Genomic DNA, 22,586 nt, shown 5'->3' on the forward strand with positions numbered 1-22,586 from the left:
CTTGTGCAGCGTGAACAGCATGGGCGGGGCAGCCAGTCAGACAATGGGGGGGGGAAGGGGGTAGAGATAGGGGGAGAGAGATTTGGGGAGAGAGTGGGGGTAGAGTAGACAATGGGGGAGTTGGGAGGAGGACTGTGCGTACACAGCATGGGCGGGGAGACAATGGAGGGGGATGAAGGTGGTAGAGATGGGGGGAGTTCCGATGGGGGGGGGGGGGGGGAGAGATAGAGGTGGAGCTGAAGGCGAGGGCGCAGTCCAAGTGTGTTCGACAATGGGGGGAGGAAGAGGGTAGAGATAGGGGGGAGAGAGAGGGGGGGTAGAGATAGGGGTAGAGAGGGGGGGGTAGTGATGGGGGGGGGGGCATTGCACCTCGCTACACACCTCCACACTGCTGACGGTAGAGGTTGACAATAAAACACAAATCAAGTCATGACCCAAAGTGGTTGGTGACATCTTTCCAATGATTTCTGAGTTTAAAACCATCGTCTCGGTTGAAATTGTGTCTGTGTCTGTATGTATGGATGGCTTCGTGAACGAATCTTTGTTGATAGCCAGTCGGCTTGCAAAGTACCATCGTCTTAGAGAAATTATTTAATACTTTACATTTTGCAGCCCTTCAGCAATAACATTTTTCGGGGGAAAAAATAATCTTCTGATGCCGCTCTGAATAACTCGGTGTGTCTTTTTTACTACTACTACTATTTTTCCATTTGAGACTTGGTTTTTGAATTTGAATGTCTGCATACATTTCCACTGAGCAAAATGCCTTTTTATTATTTACAAAGGGTAGGCACAATGGTATGGGTAAACTCACGAGGCTCTTCAGAATCTGATCGATAATGTTCCTGGTAGCTGCTCATGAGGCTGTTTGGCCTCTACATTTTTGGCTATTCTGTTCCCAGTCACGTTCTTGAATATTTTATTTATTGTTCGGCAGGTTCTGTGTCATATAGAATACTAGCTTTACTATCCGGCTTCGCCCAGGACTTGCATTCACGACGCCCAGCCGCCTTTGTCTCCCCAGTGGCGATGTTCACACACCACACCAGTTACTTATTTGAGGCTGAGTCGACCTAAGGGAGGCCCAGGACCGGTTCAAATAATCGTCACCGGTGGTGGCCTTTTAGCGGGAATCGAACTCGGGTCGCCGGGTTCGTAGCGCAGCGCGCTACCCGCTACACTACAATGCGTTACGCTTCCACGTGCGCGGGTCACGTGACAGATTTGACGTCACAGCTCACTTGCCGTGCAAAAAATATATGCATTATTGTCGGGAAGTACGCTAAACATTTTGAACAGACACACATAATCACAACTTTGCCTTTTATATATATGGAGATTTAATAAAAGTAAGAGGACTGGACTGGACGGGATATGTCACTATAAGGGATGCTGGCTCGTGGTAAAGATTAACTGTGTCGTCAGTGACACCCAGAGTAGGTAACACGCCCCCAGAGGACATCCCACCATCCTCCACCGGAGACGGAGCGATGTGATCAGCTCGTGTGTAGGAGAGTTCGATGGATTGTTGTGTCGCGAGACTGTGAGAGATGGCGACGGCTTGGATAGGCCACAATCCTGCATCGATACTTCCTGGCTGCCGTTGATACATTGTCCTTAGTTCACTTGACTCCCGCCAGCCACTGGAAGGGCGACAGTGCACCAGTTTGTGGGAAAAAAATAGAATCGCAATGACAAATCGTGACAATTATTTGTGTTGTGAGGGTGTGCGAATCGTTACAAGGCAATGGAAGCACTTGCAGTGAGGGCCTTCTGTTCAGACAAGTTTGGATGATTATGCTAAATGCACCGTCGTCTGTGACTCGACTTGTCGTTGCAAATAAATGCTCCCAATGTATAAAATGGAGGAAGGTGGACCCATCGGGTCTCATGGCTGGTTATGAAGTAATCGTTGTGTTTATCTTTTTGTTTCTATGTGCGGCATGGCGTGTTCTCACAACGCTGTTGTGTGTGGCCTTGTCATGTGCTTGTTTCTTCTGTGCATCTGTTTGGAGAGGTCACCTTTGCGTAAATTTTAGTGTGCGAGTACGATCGTGTGTGGGTATGTGTGCACGACCCCATCTGTGTGCGGGTGTGTGTGCTCGTCTATGTGGGTATGTTGTGTACGTGCGCATCTGTGGGTGTGTGTGTATGGCTATATGTAGGCTTGTTTGTGTGTGGGTATCTGTCCACGTGCATGTGTGGGTTGGTGCACGTGTCTTATGTTTGCATAATAAGTGCTGGCAACACCTCTTGCCGAAAAAGTATGTTAAAGGCTATTCGAGGATCTTTTTCTTGATTGTTGGGTGTGTGTATATATGTAGTGGGTACAACTGAGTCGCAGACGTACTTCTTGGAGGCAACAGATATTTATTAACACCAACAGATAACACAAAGGGGTTACTGCCCCTTTAACAGATAACATATGGTGGTGGACCACCAGGCTAACTACGCTACTTACTGAGAGTAGCTACAACGGACAGGACCCTGGCTTGGGTCCTCGTCCACGTGTTGGTGACTTCTTCTTGGACGTAGAACGTAGATCGTGGATCTTCAGGTGACGGCAGCAACGCTGAACCCCGGTCCCTGGTGGGGACCCGGTGTATATCCTGCTGGGTCGTGGCTGGCCCCGCCCTTGGCTACGACCACCTTCGAGAAACCTCTTTGTCGTTTCTCGACCCTTCCCGTAGGATCTCACCCCGACACGTGACCACCCCCAAGCCCCCACCTGGAGCCCCTGTGTAGATCTCACTGGTCACGTGCCTTCTAGGTTCAACCAGAGTGCCATGGCCTAGGGCAGGGGTCGGCAACCAAAATAACAAGAAGAGCCATTTCTTTCCAATTCGGTACAAAATTCAGTATTTCAGATGCCGCAATGCATCTGAGTACATACTGTACATACGTACTCATCGTCAAGAAGCAGCCCGTAAAGAGCCGCATGCGGCTCCGGAGCCGTAGGTTGCCGACCCCTGGCCTAGGGCAACCTCATCCCATGGCTGACACTCACACTCCCTCCTGTAGGAGTCAGCACTACATGCCACGCGTGGTGCCACTGAGTGCTATCCCAGCGCTCACCAAGCCCCTTCTAGGGCTGGTACTACACCCACCTATGGGGTGTCCACGATGACAATGCATCGCACGCCGTGCCTCACTAGAGCCGACATTACACGGTGATATTCACGATGTTGCTACATATACATAAACGTGGGTGTGTGTTTCTATGTGACTGGGGAGCGATGTTGGTGCATGTTCCGGTCATTTCAGTCAGTCAACCCATGACATCTGGGTCTGTTCCGTGACCTCCTGCCAGTGGGCCTTCGATACTTACCACGGCCTCAAATTGCACCAAGCAAGGCACAGGTGCTGTGGTGAATGGCGGTTGTTGTTGGGGAGCGATATTGCAGTGGTTTGCACCTCCTGCTATGACCTGATTCCCTACCGTGGCTAACATCGGTGGCACGCGATATCTGAAGCTGTCCTGGGTCTCCCTCATGTCAATTCATTCTTAAATGAGTATCTCATGTGCAGTGAGTGCTGAACAGCAGTACTGGGAATACACAACAGCCGGGCATGGTACCAGGCACACCACCCCTCTGAGCACCATGTCAGCCTTTATAGATGTGCACTATGAGCACTTGCCGCAGCCGTCTGTATGGTTATACAGGGATATTTATATTTGTATTTATTATTGTCTGAGAGATTCATTATTTTGTGCTTGTGGGTTCAAAGGAGGTCTGGCACACGCCAAGGTAGCTGCCTCCAAACACTTCGCTTGTGCAAATAAAATGTATTCACACTTCGAATAACCAATAAAAAAGGTTATAAAATAAATCGGCAATGATGTCGTAAAATATTAATACAGGACCTCAAACACGTGAGCGATGGCTATTTCAATTTTTGCCCCTGTATGCAATATAATGGAATAAATGTGAAACAATATGAATCTATATTCAAGCCTAGACTGCGAGATGAGATATGGAGATGGAGGGAGATGATTGACTCTAGCTCTGGAGAATAAATCTATCCGGGACGATTGTTTGCGCAAATGCGAAGATAATCTCTACGAGGAATGATTCACTGCGGGGACGGAATCATGCGCCGGGGCCTTGCAGGCGGAGTTGGAGGGAATAGATTTTAATGAGGGCGGTAATAAGATGGGAAGGTTAAATAAATAAATAACGTGCCAAATTTTTATCCCACTCTGCGTGACTCCGTGTTGAAGCGACCCCACGTGGCATCGTCGGCGTGAACCGGCACGCGCTGCCGTCGTGCCCTCGGGTGACCCCTGACCCCTAGGGCGCCCTGGTGTTGTGAGGTGCTTGGCAGGCAGGCCGCCCCCTCACCGGCCACACGTCCAGCAGCTGAAGAATCTGCCCCATACTCGTCAGCGGTGTTCATTTAGTTGGCCTTTAAAAAATATATAATAACGTAGTTTTAATCTCGTCGATGTAATTTCTTGTCAGGGCTTGGTCTGCGAATGTTGCAATTGTCTTTGTCTCGTGGAGGAAAGCAGTCGAACATTGAGTGCACTCTAAGTTGTGAAATGTTGCCCATGTTCATTCCCTCATTTGTCGTTGACGAATATTAAACCGCTTCGTAGACAAATATTTTTGTCACTGATTTCGTAAATGAGCACTCTCCGTCAGCCGCCCAATTAAATGCTTTGTCATTGGAAGCTTAGTGGAGTGGATAAGCAGTGAGTAGAGGGATGTTTTAGAGTTTTGGAGAACTGTTTGTAATTACCAATGTGCAATTATTATATAGGGGTCATGTCATGAGACAGATAAATGTCTATTTGAAACTTCTGCAGTGAGCGCGGTGTGCATCACAGAACTATTTCTAAAGTATCATCATTGGACTTAATTCTCCACACTCCAGCAACATTTTTCACATAACCCTTAAAAGGAGAGTTCATCACATGGCAATAACACAGATTCCCCCTCCCCTCCCCTTTTGGGAGCTGGAATAAAACCGAATGAAGTTTTTTGTTTATATGCACAGTGAACCGCTTGTGCAGTCGTTGGTGTCCAGTCTGACACGGCAGTTGTCATCGTCGTCGTCATCATCGTCGTCAGTCATGACCATCTTCATGAACCATTCTCGGTCTAGCAGTTTCACCATTTATTCTCATCTACACTGTGTTCAACCGGTACATTTGAGGTCAAAACAGCACACACCCACTCCACTCAACCACCACACATTGTTGGTCACATCACTTCTCTCTGCTTCTTTCCTCTTGCTGCTCAACTTTAAAATTACCTTCCATTGCCTCTTTTGTTACTGGCTCCGTTGGTGTGTTTTTGCCTTTTCTATAAGATAAGTGTCAATCAAAAGTGGAGTCTCGAGCAGGGTTTGGTAACGTGAGAAAAAACATGTTGAGTTCTCTGATTTCATCCGAGGAAAGCAAAGTGGATCAAAATCGCTCGGTGGAATATTTATTTACACGATCCAACCCCCCCCCCCCCCAAAAAAAAATCTCTTACGGATAATAATATTGGTCACGAAAACCTACGTGTTAAGTTCACTCCGTGTAACTTGGAGCAAAGTTGCAGGGGGGGGGCAGAGGGGTGTGGCGGGGGGGTGCGGGGGAAGAGGTACGGTGGTGGGCGAGGGGGAGTGTGGTGGGGTGGTGTGGGAACTTGAAGGCAAGCCGGCTTTGTGCGCAATTAGTACTTCTTGCTGGCTCTCCTGTCCATATGATTAACAAGTATAACCCGTAAAAACAAAGTTTTTCACTATAAATCCTTTATATGCGTGGCGGCTAGAGTCCTCTCGTCCTCTGGCTTGAGATGGCTGCCACCTATGGGTCAGATGATTGCATGGCAGCATTAAGCAATTGGTAATTAAATATAATATTTTTGTCCTAAAAAGTGTAAAATTTTGGAAAAAAAATTTCACGAACATTAATTGTCACGCACAACGAGTCTGTGTGGAAAATGTCAGCTCGACTGGATCACGGGAAGTGGGTTAAAAAACGACCGAAAGATTTGCACGGTCCTAAGCAAACAAGTGAACTTAATATAAAGGATTTAAAAACATATTCATTAGAATGTCAGGCTCATGAAGTAGTGTTTGCTACTCGCATGCAATAATTATTTGTGAGCGTGTGAGAAGGTGCAAGTTAATTAAACATGCCCGTAAGACGTCTTGTGATATTACAAACGCATGCCGTTGAGCTCCTACAAGTTCACCCATTATTTGTGTACGGTACTGTCGTCTCAGTCAGGCAGCAAATGATTGGCCCTTAGTCATTTCAGAATGCGGTGCTCTTATATTTAGCAGTGTGTTCATATGTAAATATGTGGAAGAGTGTAATGGTATATCTATGAAGGTACGTTATAATCTGTGGCAATCATGGAGTTGTGTCCTCGCTCTGTGCCAACACATTTTATTGTTTATCTAACTTGTTTCCGTGTTAATTTGTTACACAACTAGTAGTGTCTTACAATATTAGGGTGCTACTGATTCAAAGACACTGGGATTCAGGAGATGAGACAATATCTAATCTTATTTCCATTGCATTGCCGTCTATTACTTTCTCAACATGTGAAACGAACCCACTTTAAGTCTGTGGCTCATACCATCCAGACTTTTGTTAGTAATTTTATTTACCGTTCTTTTTTACAATTTTATTCACGGTGCAATGTATGGGCATCATGTCTTGACATATTTAAAAAAAATCCTATTGAAAATCTCTCTGAGAAGTGTGGCCGGCATGAGATTTTCATAGAACCTCTTCCGAAAAACCCTTCAGTAGGGGAGCGGGGGGGGGGGGACTTCCCCCTCTGCTGTGAGATCGATGTTTGTCACGTGTTGTAAAACTGATATTTAAAATTATCAGCGCTGGAATTTATCCAAAGTAACAAGATGGTTGTTTGAACAGACATTGGGGACTATACTGATCCCATCAAATGTCAACACTTGAGAAACCGGTTTAATCACAGGCAGTGGCTGAAACCCAAATTAGAATTCAGCCTCTCAGTGGTGTCGACTCAGCGTTCTGATCTTCCACACCTGTTCACCTCATAGTGACACGTGTTACCTGATTTTTACCACATTCAGAAAGTCAACTATTAATCTGTAATAAAAAAATTTAAGTCTCAACTTTCCAGCTGGGTGGTAAATTCAGGGCACTTCAGCATGCTCCTATGCATGCATCATGCAGATTACTGCGGCAACGTTTGTCGTGAAAACGGCGCTTGATCACACGTTTTCCCGATGATCATTTTACCAAGATGTGTCACTGCAACCGATCCTTACTACCCGCATGCTTTTCCCAGGAGAGGCTGCATGCTAATTGCGCGTCCGTCTCAGTGCTCAATGCTGCTTGTGTCCACCTCTCGTACATTAAAGCAGGGCACGCACACTCCCTGGGGCTAGTTGCCCAAGACAGCAGCAGGCAGGATAAAAACTGCTCGTTCTGAAAAATGTTCCGGCTTTGTTCATATTGATTATTGGTGATGTTTGCATGGGTGTAATATGTGTGTGTGTGTCTGCAAAACCGTAAACAAACTAGACAGGTCCATATAGAATATGTTGCATCGTTCGTGCTTCTTTATGTTGGGTTTTAAGACGTTGACAGAAAGAGATTATGCAGGAGGGTATGGCACAAAACAAGAGGTAATGAACTCTGGGGTACAAGTAGCAGTGTGATGGATCACAGTCTGGGAGAACCATGAGACATGGTGTCCACGTATAGGGAGGCTGTGGATTGATATCATTACTTTACACTTTATGTATATATAAACGCAGTGCTTATTTCTGCCAGAACAATGGAGAATGTTGTGCTGGGAATTATATTGGAATTATATATTCCTCATGATACTGCAGTGGAATGTGCTTTGATGTGCACCTTATTTTGTATATAGCTGTTCATAGGATTATAGGAATATAGGGAATGATAATATATTATTATTATACTCTAGTGGTAGGGCCTTATGCCAATAATCTTTACTCCAAGCCAGCCAATGAATAATTTTGGAAAATATCGAGTGAGAAGCTTTCCATTTTCTTAATGTAAATGTCATTTTGGTTTTAGTGTCCCCACTTCTCTACAAATGGTCTGAAGACTTTGATTTTGGCGAGGTTGATTTTAAGTCCATTACACCACTCGTTTGCACGAGCGAGTGGCTGACCTCACTTAGATCCATATTCGACTCAAAATCCATATTTTGAAAAATGGTGTTAAAAGGACCTGGAATGTGATGTGAGTTTGGAGGTGGGATGTAGTGAAAAATATACGCCTTCCATCGCCCCCTTCATGAAAAGCATGCGATAACTTTCTTAATCATCCTGTTTGTGTTTGGCTTTTTCGCAACTCTCATTGCCCTCCAGGGTAATTTTAACTCTGTAAAGTGTGTCGTCTGTGTTATTGCCTTCAGTGCCAGTACCATCTACAAATGGGGAGAAAGAAATACCACATTCAGGTTGGACATTTTAAAAATAAGTTAATTAATATACAAAAGTGCAATTCTTCCGTTGAAATGAAATATGCTTTTATGAACAGTTTGTGTAATGTTTTTTTAGACTACGCCTGCAATCCAGAGGTCATGGGTTTGATTTAACCTCCTGACGTGGCAGTTGAAACATTGGGCAAGTTTATTAAGCCTCCGCACCTTTTCATCCAGCATAAATGGGTACTCCCACAGTTAATCGATCGGCGGGTCGTGGGTGGTGGGGTAAAGTGTGGGTACCCTCACCACTTTCAAGGCATCTGGCCAGTGGGGAAGAGTAGACCAACATACTCTCCAGAGGGACTCTCTGGAGCTTCCCCTAGTGCTGGCCCTTCAGCCAGCAGTGGCATGAGCAAGCAATTGCAGGGGCTGCACCTTCACATTTTACTTAGAGGTTACGCATGCAAGAAAAAACAAGCATAAGCCTACATTTTTACAAATTGTATCTCTCCGACGGAATTGTAAATAAAGGTGTTAATTAACACAGAAATTGTCATTTCATGGGAGAACACCATAACAATCATGCCATTTATATTTAATTATTGTAGCCAGCTGTTTAATACAGCACTGAAAGCATAATCTTCTGAGTTTGCAAAAGTTATTTTTGTATAACAGGCACCTTTTCTCTGAACTCTATTTTTCCTGATTTTGTAAGAAGAGTGTACAAATTGAAATTCACAAGCCAGTCAGGGCCAGACCTGCATTGAAGACTTTGCGAGCGACCCATCCGTGAGACCTTCACATTCCACTTGGACTCTCGCCGTGGATAGGACCCGACACGTAACTAATTGCCAATTTTGTTAATTTCGTCTTCTATCGATTTCCTCCACCGGAAACCCATTCAGGCTTCGTAAGTATTGATGACATGGCCATTCGTTTATTTTTTTTATTAACGGGATTGTTTTTTTTATTAGCTCTGTTTAGATACAGTTCATTTCAACAAACATACAATCTCTATCTACTTGTGAAGTTCTGTTGCGGGACATTGCTACCCAAAACCGTCGGGCGAGGATTGACAGTACTGTTCGTGACACCTTAGGTCATTTGCATCCTCAAATTAGCAAACTGGACCATTGCTTCCAGGAGAACATGTGACACGTAAATTGATGATGTGACATTTAACAATCGGTTATTGCTTTGGATTCAACACAGACTGAAACTGGGTCAGAGATTCTGAGCCCACTTAGGCTGTGGGGATGTGACCTCATAAACCTCTTAGTTGCTCTGTTGTGCTTGCCGATTAACATACAAGAGCAATGCACACTCCATGTTGCCTGGCCCTAAGATAAGAGAAATAGTGGTTAGCATACTATGCTTCAAAACCTAGTGACCCGAGTCTGGTTCCCGGGCCATGGCTAACATCGGTGGCGAGAGTTATCTGAACTGATCCCGGGACTCTCACTTTATCTATCCACACTGGCCAACGTGGCATAGGGAGACCTTTATCCAGCAGTGGATTGACAATTGGCTCGGATATTTACAATGCATGGTGTGTTAACACGTGGCGCAAATCGATGAATCGATTAAATGTTTTCTCATGGTCACGGCACACACGTTGAACGGTGCATGTTAAAATCGATTTTTGTGATTTATTAAAAACTGTATACAAAATATACACACTACATGAAAACAATTGTCGATACTTTAATTCAGGCTAATGGTTTCAACAAAAAAGTATGAGTGAGACAAAAAACGAGGAACAAAATAAACGGAAAAAAATACGAGAATAATGGATTCTTTAATTGAATTAGAACGAGGCACCACGGTGGTGAGATGTTAACTCCCTCGCCTGGTATGAAAAAGGTCGCGGGTTCATTCCCGACCCTAATACTTGTATATTTGGAGTTTGCATGTTCTCCTCGTGGTTATGTGGATGTTTCTCCAAGTCCTCCAGTTCTTCCCTCCACATTTAGAAACGACATGTGTTTGGAGTATTTGGCTGCTATAAATTCCCACATAATAAGCCACTATCATTTGTGGCCAGGTTGCTTCTGAAATGGAGCCACATAGCTCAGTGGGCCTTACCTGGTAAAATAAAAAATAGTAGTAGTAGCTTAATCGTGGCATTCGTTTGGTGCGCAAAAGTGTTATATTCCTAATGTTTTAATTGGTCAACGTTGATAGATGTGGCAAGCCTAGCAGTGGGCAGCCTGTGCATTCTGAAGTTGAAATGTTGCCGTGGGTCACTTGACTCCTCTCTCACAGCCGTTACCCATTAGCCGCTCAAGGCCACCGAGGAGGAGCGACTTTGTGATGTTGACGCATGCCTCTTAGTCTGGCAATTGTTTAAGTAGAAGAAAGGACCTGGCAGCACAAGGCCAGGTTAACGGGTACAGAGGGGTTAATGGCAAACATTTGTGTAGCATGGGCGACAAGGCTGCGCTATACCCTGATGAATGGTCCACCTAATGTGCTTCAGGCTGATTCAAGAGCAGAGCTGACTTTACTTTTTAACATTCCACTGTTTTATTTGATTTGCCTTAGTTTTTGGAGGCATTCTGTTTCATCAGCTGCATTCACAGACACTGGGGCGGGGGGAGGGAGCTCAGAGAATAGATTTGCTCGTAATATCGGCGAGTGATATTTTGAGATAAGAGCATTCCACGTTCCCGTGGGTATTCATTTTCGCATTGCTTTGGTCCTTTGCTCGGTACATCCCTGCGTGTTTTCGAGCACCGTATGTCACGTGGAGTAGAGCAGTGGAATAGTGGCTCGTGCACTGTGTTCAGTTAGATTTCCTGTCACGGCTCACATCGGTGGCGGGTGATACACAAACTGGTCGTGGGCATCCTCTTCACCAAACCCACGCTGACCAGCGCGGTGAGGTGTGGCGTGGAGAGGGTCTTTGTCCAGCAATGGATTGATAACGGGCTGTACACGATTTATTATAGCTCCAGCTTTCAGTACGACATTTGGGCCCTGCACTCTCAAAATAGCCATTATGGGAGACCTGAATGTGTGTGACAGTGGTGATGTACATGTAAGCATCCTGTTTACAAAGTGTTTGACTTTGTGCTGGATTGAATTAGCATGAGTAACACGGGAGTCTTTTTTTTAAATTATGAATGACGTAGAAGCAGTCTGATTCTTTGAAAAGGGAGGTGATTATGTTCTTGGTAATTGTATGCTGAAAATAGTGGGACATGGCATTGTAGGTCGGGAATCCATGGAGCAGAGTGGAACATTAATGTGCATTTTTTTTCATATTCAGAATGTTGTACAAAAATATTAATATTCACCTGCAGTGTGCTGTACACTGTGTTGTACATTTCTAAGGTGTGTGTATACATTCATATGTCAGAGATATGTTTTGTTGTTTCTGTGTGGAGAGACAGGCTTTTGCTTGCTTATTTATTTATGTGTATGTTGCTCTATAGCCCCTCGATAGTCGAGAAAGATGACTCTTGCAAATAACCATCTGGCAACACAACATCATTTGTTTAACGGACTTGATATCTGCTGATGAGACCCACCATGTCAAATCTGGTCCATCGTTTTGTCCCCTTGAACAAATGGTACTGGCAAGCACTGCCGCTTTTGAAGGAGTGAAAATATATTTATTTTACGTGGATCGATGGGGTTTTTTGAGTGCTTCTTTATTTACCCGTGGCCTTCCATCACAACGCAAACAGTAATATTTACGGTATGTCATATTCACACAAAAAGTTGCATTCAAATGTATTGATGGGCAGTTTTTCTCTACAAATGTTTGTGAGCAGTGTGCCGTTTATATGCATTCATATTATTACGTTGATATTTAGGTCTTTTGTGCCATATGTGCATCTTATAGTGGGGGCATTTCATCATTGAGTGGATGCGCCCATATATAGAAAGTAATTGACTGTATTTCTGCGTAGAGTAGATGCTTTTCACCACACTGGCATTTCACAATGAGACAATTAGAATATGCAACACAGAGCATTAATCAGCGTCTCTTTCATACATCTGCCTCTTCAAGTAAAAAACAAAAATCTTTGCACACGCTCTTAGCCCCACTGCCATTTACAAAATGAAACATGTTATCTGATGATGCCGCATTGGAAATGGTGCACAAGCACAAACAACAACAACTCAACACGTACAGTCAATAACACCGTGGCCTTAAAAAGAAAAACGTGATAGGTGACATATCGGGTAATGGCTTTTTATTCATAGCACTTAATTAGCTGTCATAAAGCATAATATAAATAGTTCATGATCACTCTTCCTTGAAGTTCATGGTAAGAGTATAATCCTCAAACGGGGATTCACTCCATTTTTACATACAGCACAGTAACCATCGACTTGTCATTATCGTCTACCTTAAGGCAATTTTGTCTCATAGATTACCTCTTGGCTCAGTACGAGGGGATTGCCCCAGCCAGCCTTCGAACATGCGCATGTGTTGGAGCATGCCGTTCAACAGTGTGTGGTGTCCCGTGTCTCTGGCGTGTCCCGTCCCTGTGTGCCGTGTTTGTACGCGGAATACGTGCGCTAGTGTCGTGCCGCAGCCTTTGCATTGCTCACACCGAGTGTGCTGTATGCGAGCGGGGAGTGACAGAGTAGCAGCTGTGAACTCAGCGACCCTAGTTCTGTACCCGCTCATGGCATCCAACACCAGTGACGGATTATCTGAACCCGTCCTGGGCCTCCCCTTAGGTCGACTCAGCCTTAAACGAGTACCTGGTGTGGTGTGGAAACATCACCGCTGGGGAGACAAATGCAGTCAGCCGTGGTGCTGGTCACCCGCCCCGTCGTGTGCCGTGCCGGCTTTCATAGGTGTTACTCGCTAACAGCACTTGCCCCAAAAGTCTGTTAAGGCTATAAGGGGGATCGTTATCTTTGTTGCGCGCATGCCCATCGCCGTTCTCTTGCAGGAGTGCGAGCTGAAGGAGCGGCATCAGGAGAACGTGCGGCTCGGCAAGGAAACAGCCCGGCTCCAGCACCGCACCCAGCAGCATGAGAGGGTGAGGCCAGCGCCGCACCGCACCACATCACTCTGCAGACTGTGTGTCTGTGAATCACAGCTCCTTCGTGATAGCCCCGCGCTATGAGAATGGCGCAAATATGAAATGCACTCAATAATCACATGGTTTCGAATTTGCAATCATATACCACGTGTATATGTTCTACATGTATGCGCCGCACATGTGCCCGACAATACTTCTCGCAACACGTTATCAAAACGGCACCTGCGTCTCCCTTGGAGGCCAGCTCGCTGAGACCAGACCACCCGGGTTGTCGCCACCGGCACTACATTGTAAATGTGCACGGTTGGCCCATTTTTGTCGATCCACTGCTTCTCCATGCTGGTTGGTGAAGGCGGGGAGAATATACAGTGGAGCATAGTAGAGTCCAACAATGGATGTTGCTGAACTGCCCCTGACCGACTAGAATAGCTGCAGCCTACAGCACCCGATTTACGTGTGGTGGTGGTCGCCCATCCGGACGCTATCCAGGCCCAACTCTTCTTGGCTTCCGAGATCTGATGATATCGGGTCCAATCCAGGTGCTTTGGTAATTGGCTAACCAATCGTGCGATTTCATCAGCATTAATACTCTCAGATATATTATTTATTCAGTTCCTGTAAGTAATGCGGTCTCACTGTTTCCATTTTGTCCTCTTTCCACTGTTGCTTGATGAATTGCGATGGTTAAAAATGCACAATCTAAGACGCAGACGGGCAGCTCAGGGATCACCGCTGAGACCCTGGGTTCTAATTTGCCTTTCGCCTGCTTCTGATTTTCAAGTATAGCCATTTTGTGGCCTCAACCCGGTCACCGATGACTGCAACAACAAAAAACCTCCGCATAAAAAAAATGTCCACCTAATTTTGCTATTTTTCAGTTGTGAGAAGTTTGGCTGCTATGCAATGTATTCGTCCCTGTAGCAAGCATGTGGCAAGCACAGCGCCCTCCAGTCTGGGTAGAGAAGTAAAGAGGTCATTTGAAAGGGGCTCATGAGAAATTCTGTCATCTCCCCTTCCGTGGCCCATTCTCTCACACAGCTTGATCCACTGCTCTGCCCTAAATCCGAATTGACGTTTTGTAGCATGACGTGGCACCGACAGCACGATTTTTACACAAAAGCAAAAAACGTGACTTATAAAATGCTATTGTGAATGTGACATGTGTGTTTTATAATTGCACCTTAAAAAAGTAGATCTGACCATTTCTAAGGTAAGGAAGATGCACTGATTATTCCGTTAATGTCGTTTAAGCTCACAGCAGTTGTATTGAATGGTGTGTGTGTGTGCAATCATCGTTGTCTTTTGAATTGTGTGTGTTGACCAAAAGGTTGCTTCTTGAATTGATTTGTGATCATGACTCATAACAATTTATTGCATTGCTACCCATCTGGTATGAATGTAAGTTTTATTGGATTGAACTAAACATCAATGTCAAGACGGTATCCGGAGCATCTGTTTTTTTTAGCGATATCCCCATCGTGACCCTTAATGTAGAGGCATGCCTCCGGCAAAGGGCGACACTTTCTGTAAACGTGATTTTACCAGCCTATACCCAGAATTAATACAAATGTTCCACACTATGTTATGCCTATAAAGCTGCCGCAGAGCTAACGGAGTACTTAATATGAGGGATGATAGTGAATGTAATTAATTAAATTTAGCATTTAATTATTGATCTAAGCGTCGGGAGTGAATCATTCTCGAACGTCAGAGGTGACCGGCTGTCATAGGTTAGTGATGGAAGGTGAATGGTTTGTCACCGTTTGCTGGCGTGTTGACACTGCGCGCATTCTCGCAATCTGACGCGGTATTACCAAGTGCACACTGGAGAGCTGTACTGGATGCAGAATGCCTGCTCTGCATTGCAGAGATCCTGGGCTCAAATCCAGGATTAAGCATCCCGTGATTACACTTGGATCTCATGTATAGAAAGTTCATGGTCTCAGCTCAGTTACCAATGACTGCACAGAAAATCATATTAAACTTGTTTTTTTTGTTACTTTATCTCACATGTTCCAGCTCTTAGGATTTAATCCTTTCGTTAAGTAGCATGTGACAATCAATCTTTGCTGGGCCCTCAAAGGTGTGCTTCTTGTATGAATAAAGAAGTGTATTGTATTTTGATTGAAAGCTTTTGTGACTGCAGGGATTCATATTCTTGGTTCTTTCGGTAAAGTCACGTAGAAGGGAAAGAATACGTGACTTTACCGAAAGAACCAAGAATATAAGTGCATTGTAATTAATTTATTGGTAGTTACGTGGCATCATCTTCCGTCATGACATGACAATTCTCTCCCCAAAAATGTTGAAAATGTTTTAATTAAGAGTTATATTTAAAGACGCGGGTGGAGCAGTGGCTAATTGGTTCTCACACTGCATTACAGACCTTGTGTTTTATTCCAGATTAACATGACTGCCGTCTACTGACAATAAAGCCCAACGCATAATGCGTGATATATAATAATTTGACGTGGTAATTACGTCATAGTAATCTATATAATGACGAAGAGCCCGCCTCGCCCCGTGTTTTCCCAGGAGAAGACCGAGTGGCAGGAGCGAGTGAAGGCTGCAGAGGCAGAGAAGGGCTACCTGACAGAGGAAAACCACCAGTTGCGTGCCAAACTGGACAGGTTTGAAAAGGTAGTGTGTACCCAGAGCCACCCCCGTGTCGTCACCGTGCCCTGCTCACTGTGGGAGGTTCACTCAACTGTGTGCCCATTTGACCAAGATGTTTTTAAATGACCGCAATGAACACCGATGGCCCGGTCGTTAATGCATCGTGCAATGAACTCGGCCACCCCAAATGGGTTCCGGGCTACGGCTAACCTCAGTGGCGAGTGAAACCTGCACTCGTTCTAGACCTACCCACCACCCCCGCGTCCCTCTCTTTCACCAACCCGCACTGACCAGCGTGGTGAAGTATACTCTAAACAACCGCTATTGACGAACACAGCATCGGGGGAGACCTTCATCCAGAAGTGGATCGACAAAGGTCTATAGGTTACTCATTATTACAGCCGCCTAATAGTATGAAATTTCTGTAACGTTTCATAGTTAAATCTAAATGCATTATTTAAACGGCAATATATCTCTCTATTTGAAATAAGGGAAATGTTCTTTGCACATTGCAAGTAACAAACTACAATTTTATCTCACCGATGTCCAATGTGGATTGTGGGTGCAGTTGAAACCATTCAAATAGGGTTGCCTTGTTTTTTGCTTATATTTCTGCTGTGACCTACTAATTCCCCTGCAATGCACCAAATCTCATTTGATCTCAGAATCTCTACACCGGGTTGACGCAGGCTGCTGAGGGCAGTACAGGGCAGTGTGCCACAATCCATATTTGTACTGCACTTTGCTGCCACGTGTATTTATGAATTGGTTAACAATTCCACCTTGGAAATCACTCGAGGTGGAACATCTCATTTGCGAGGGTGTTCCAGGCTGTCGATTGGCACACGTACCTCCGATTAGCACAGTTGGCTATGTACGCTACAAAATAAGTTAAACATACGTGCGTAACGACGTCTTTGCCCATCATTGTCGCCAACCCACACTGACCAGCGTGAGTGAAATATGGTAAAAAAAATATCCCCAACCACTTCTTGGTGTGGTGAACATTGTATGTGTATGGTAATGTTGCCCCCATCCTTGTGCAGGCACAAGCTGAAACGAACAAAGACCACGATGACGTTGTGCAGGTCCTGGAGGTGAGTGGATTTGCCTGACCCACGGCCACAGGTCCCTACGACCCGTGGCACTCAACCGATTTTTTTTTTGTTCCATTACTCTGCCAATATCATGAAAATATTTTGGGGACAATTAAAAAAGGCTCACCTCTTTTCCCACGTGTGTCGCTAGACCAGAGATGCTTGGCGTGGCTTGGTGACTTCATCGGTACGGTATAATCTCCGCGCCACGCTGGCCGTGGCTCGTAGTGGGGTGGGGGGGGGGAGCGGTTTCCCACCTTAAGGAGGCAGGATGTTGGGATGGCCACCATTGCCAAAGGGGCCCGACTAATCGACCACAAATAGTAGTTGATGATAATGTTCAGTTAATTCATCGACTTAATGGACTAATTGTCCCAGCGCTACGTAGCACTCTACTCTTCTGCACGTGCCTTTCTCTCCAGTCTCCAAGCTCTTCTCTGTGCTGCATGGGAGGTCGCTCTATATCTGCTGCCCCCCCCCCCCCCCCCCCTGCAATCTGGAACTGGAACTCTTTTCCCCCTGGCAATCGATGCCATCAACTCCCTGCCCCATCCTCTTATCTTCTGCCTCTTGACTCTATCATAACTATATGTATCTATTTTATTATGTTTTATTTTTATTCTTTTAAAATATAATTTTATTATGTTTTATTTTTATTATTTTATTATTTCCATTCTACGTGACTTTACCGAAAGAATCAAGAAGATGAATCCCTGCAGTCACCAAAGCTTTAAATCGAAATGTGCACTCACTATTCTGTACAGCGACTTGAGTCGCAGCTACATTTTTAGACACTCTGTAAATACAAATGCTATTCCATTGCAAATGCTCCTGTCTGCCCTGTGAATGCTGGACTGTTTACACCGGCAGGTGCGGAGGACATTACACAGAACATAACAGTGCTCCACTGCAATGTAATGGATAATGGTCGGGCCAGGGCTTGGTTTTCACTCTTGATTTCTTTCACAAAATGATTCGCACATGAGCTGTGCGTTTGTCTCAATTGCAACAAGGGGCTGTGTGCTGCCTACCTGATCACCGTGGCGCTGGTAGGTCATATTGCGGACACTTGCAGCTGTTATAACAGCACCCGGTAGTCCACTGCTGTGAAGTTTATCAGAGGATGTTCTATGGAGGTGTGACAATTCACCGTCCAGCCGGACACGATGAATCATCGTGATTCAGGGTCATCGTTCACTGAAACAAAATATTGTTTTTGTAATTTTGTGGTGAATGTAGTGGCCACGAGTGGCTGCAGGTGTCATGGGAACCTATTACAGACATCATAGGAATAGAAAAGATTAATTCACACGCACATGTTTTGTAGGAATTCACATTAATCGAGCAATCGAGGCATTAGGAAACCTTTGCACATGTATTTTTTTCCAGGAACATAGAGAATTGTGTATTGTTTGTTACTTGCCGTGCATTGGTGTTAGTATATTTTCCAATTGCCCTCGAATGCAATGTCTTTTTGGCACTTACACGTTTCAAGAAAATATTGAATCTTGTACATATTTGCTATTGCTGCGTACACGTGAAACCTAATTTTACTGTCAAGCTTTGTTTTGGTTCAACGCTGAGTGATTGCTTGGAGGCACTTGGCCATCTGCGGCGATATTCTGGCACTTTTGTGCGATCGCAGAACGTGTTATTTTCCTCACCGTCGAGTTTGTCAGGGTAATGTGCATTGCACGTCCGCTGTTCCCCACTGTGTCATTACAGCAGTGGCTTTCAATCTCCCTACACTCCCCACGTGAACTCTCTTTGCAGAATTTTTCAGCTTCCCCTCCCTCCTTAGCATCCCGCACCACACCGTCTCCCACCTCCACTCTGGCTGTCAGTGTTGCACTACAGACAGTGCCTGCCTCTTTCTCGACAATTAACTTCTGAATTTTAATGTGTATTTGTTATCTTCTCCAGGGAACAAGTATTAATGCTGGAAACGTTTCGCAATCATTAGGCTTTGTTTGCATGCCAAACTGTGGTGAATTGGAGAGCTGTACCCTTGGCCAAATTCAGTGCAGGGCGGCCATTGGAATATAGTTAGTTAACGATGAATTAACATAGAGAAAAACATATAGACCATCTGGCACCATGCTGCCAAGAGGCAATTATCTTGCTGGGGTCTTGGCCATGTGTTATAGAAATGCTTACAATTGCTACATTCCCAAATTGCCCCTGATTGTGATCATAATAGGGATGGAATTGGAGGTCACGGACAGGCGAGGTGTTTCTCCAGGGTCTCAGCTTTCTCACCGTTGTGCTCGACATGTGGTTAACGATAATGGCTCAAGAGCACAGAGCTCCCAGCTCACCCGGTCGAGCGTCTCACCAATCACGATACTCCTTGCTGTAGTCACAGGTTCGTGAGAGACAACTTTAGCCTGGCGCCTTAGAGGAAGGGTTTGTTGACCAAGCAGAGATCACAATGTGTGTGTGACACCCATCAAAGAGACAGCAATGAGCTGGTACGTGGTAGTACATCAGTTAGGCTATTTACCTGCACTCGTTTTTGATTTGGGTAGAGTGGAGGCACTGTGCTATGAAACTGGCAACTTGAGTTTGATTCTCTATCATTGATAACATCAATGGTGAGTGATGTCTGAAACGCCGCCGGACGGCGTGATCCCACGATCGACGCTGCGTGTAGCAGTCCTCCGTCCAGCAGCAGAGGTATAGCAGCATCAACGGCTTTGAACGTGATGACACCTTGACTTGGCCATGCTGGTGACTGATGCCGACCGCCATTCCCGGTGGCGCGTGCTCACACGGCAGGCGAAGGTGCACGATCTGGAGGAGTGGTGCCGCACGCACGTGCACCACCAGTTCGGGCAGCTCACCCACGAGCTGGAGCGATTCGGCCTGCACAAGGCCCACGGCGACGCGGTGAACGGCGGAGCCTCCAGGCCCCCCGAGACGCAGCCGCAGCTGCATGCGGCGACTCGCGGGGGCCCCGAGGCAACCGGGCCGCCGACGGAACCATCTATGACCGCGGAGGCCGGCGCCGGGCGTCATGAGCTCACGGGAGCTGCTGCTGTGGCCGCTGCCTGGTCCTCGCCGGGTCCCCTGGAGAGGATGGACGGGACGGCCTGCGTGGCTCACGTGGCTCACGTGGCTCACGTGGCCCCACTGCCTGCCGGTAACGTTCCCAGCTGCCCGCCCACGTGCGCTTCGTAGCAGATTTGTGATTGTGCATAAATTGCCGGGTGTGGTGGTGCTGCTCGCGGGCACTTTGTTCTTCTTTCCTGCGGAGTGGAGCGGTGGTGAGCGCACTGTGCTCTGAACCCTGTAACCTGGTGGTGGTTCAGAAGTCGGAGCAGAGAGCTAATAACACTGCTGAGATCATGGATTCAAACCCTGGGATCAGTCACTCATGGTTACTCAGGGGTTTCTCAAGATCAGTGTGTTGATGGTCTGTGTATGGTCACCAAGGAATGTACAAAAAAATAATTGACTTTAGGTTAGGACTTAATTTTGCTTTTTATAAAAAAAAAACAATGCAACTCAGACTTTGTCAAGACCACTTGAAAGGTTTTTCAGACAGTCCTGTGACACATCCTTCTGGAGCTGTCTCCTGACATACGCTGGTGCACTGCTCTTGTGAGATATGCTGCATATCATTGCACAATACTGAATAGCACATTTGGAATAAATTGGAATACAGGAAAAATAAAGAATCATAATAAACAGACTATAACCACAATATGCTTTGGTGTAGCCACATCTCTAAACGCTGTACAAATTGGGCAATCTGCACATTGAGATAATTCAAAGGACATAAGCACACTGGCCAGCTTTTCATATCTCAGTACCCGCTGGTGCACTCCGGTCACTCACTCACTCACCGGTGGCCAATGCTATGTATGCATGTGGAACTTCTTTCGCACCGTACGTAGCCAAACATGCTAATTGGAGGTGTGGGGGGAAGGACAACAAACTATACGCAAAAAGCAGTTCTACCTTGGCTACCGTTCCTGTGAACTTCACTCGTTGAATCCTCCATCTGAGTTGAGGAATCGCTCTATCAGACTGACTGTCTCATCTCATCCACACTGTCTTCAACCACCACACTGCAGGTCACATACACACTCACCACACTACAGATCACAAGAACACTCACCACACTGCAGGTCACACATAACGCTTTTATTTCTGCTTTTCTCCTTGGACCACTCGACTTGGGAATTCCCCCCCCCCCCCCCCCCCGTCATCACTTTCTCAATCTCTCGTAATAACCTTGTTCAATTCAATTCAAGAAACATATTAACTCTTACCCTATTACACCTTCAGCTGTGCTGTTCGTTGCTGCCCGCTTGGCATTTTGCTCTTTTGGGCCCTGCGCTCAGCAACCATGATTTCCAATTAAAAAAACACAAACATGAAGCTTATACATTTTAAATACCAAAATGGTTGTACAACATCTGACAAATTGCATTCAATTACACAACCATAATTGCATGGGCAAAACAGCAAATCATAATTACAGTTTTTATCTTCGGGTGGGGGCGAGGGGTGGAATGGATCGTGAAATCGGTGCTTTGATTGATGGCTCAGGTAGCGGGCCGCTTGTCTAAACTTGTAATGATATGCTCGTAATATCCTGACCTGCACCGTGCTGTAAGTGTATAATTTATCCCGGCTAACATTGTTTGATATGGTTGCCCATATTCATGAAAAGTGCCTTGAATAATAATTATGGTGCAGCCTGTTTTGTGTTCTTGTGGCACATTCTGCATTCAGGACATGATGTCACGAGTGGGGGCAGGCATGAGTTATAGCAGAGGGTCACGGTGCCTTGATATAATTTTTCACAATACAATAGGATATTAAATTTCACCCGATGACGATTATTCGAGATATCAGTTTCCCATGATGTTGTAAATGTACTTCACATATGTATTGTATTGATGTTGCACTTTGCTGCACCTCTTGTGAAATGAAGATTACTGCAAAGCTCCTCAACTATGCAGTTCGCTAAACTTAATCTTGCCATATGTAGTCTAATCATGATACCTTTACAGTCTATAATGCTTATAATGCACGTACACCATCAGTAAATGTTGCCGTAAAACGATCGCCATGTCGTCAATTACTCACAATTTATTTTTACTAAGCATTAACGGATAATCTATTTTTTTACTTTAATTTTGGTTGTGACCTTTAATCATCGTTTTTTCAGAAATCTTTTTTTTCTGGAAATAAAATATTTCTAAAAAAATTAATGGGACACCATTACATTTAACAAGCGGACTTTTGCGACCAGTATCATGATTCATAATTTATTTTTAGGTCAGATCGCGCGAGTAACACAACGCTCTTTCGCAGAATCGTAGTATAGCCGTGTCACGATGACCCCAATAGGGGGCTGCCTCTTCTAAACCAGCCACCGGCTCATTCCATCCTATAACGTGCGTACACATACAAACATCGTCCCTGTTTGTGATCGACTCAACTTCCTTTGGAATGAC

At 45.4% G+C, this 22,586-nt stretch overlaps 1 protein-coding gene across 6 annotated transcripts in view; it reads left to right on the forward strand.

The window, feature by feature from the left end:
- Nucleotides 1–22,586, forward strand: part of LOC133348545 (peripheral-type benzodiazepine receptor-associated protein 1-like) — a 151,751-nt gene that overhangs the window by 97,812 nt on the left and 31,353 nt on the right. For all 6 annotated transcript variants that reach the window (XM_061561419.1, XM_061561415.1, XM_061561418.1 and 3 more), the window contains 4 exons: nucleotides 13,310–13,399; nucleotides 15,938–16,042; nucleotides 17,065–17,115; nucleotides 19,894–20,257. In XM_061561419.1, the coding sequence (XP_061417403.1) occupies nucleotides 13,310–13,399; nucleotides 15,938–16,042; nucleotides 17,065–17,115; nucleotides 19,894–20,257 (610 nt within the window). The remainder of the gene's footprint in view (nucleotides 1–13,309; nucleotides 13,400–15,937; nucleotides 16,043–17,064; nucleotides 17,116–19,893; nucleotides 20,258–22,586) is intronic.

The sequence above is a fragment of the Lethenteron reissneri genome, chromosome 27 (genome assembly GCF_015708825.2).
Source record: "Lethenteron reissneri isolate LAM-NWPU_2019-01 chromosome 27, ASM1570882v1, whole genome shotgun sequence".
NCBI lineage: Eukaryota > Metazoa > Chordata > Hyperoartia > Petromyzontiformes > Petromyzontidae > Lethenteron > Lethenteron reissneri.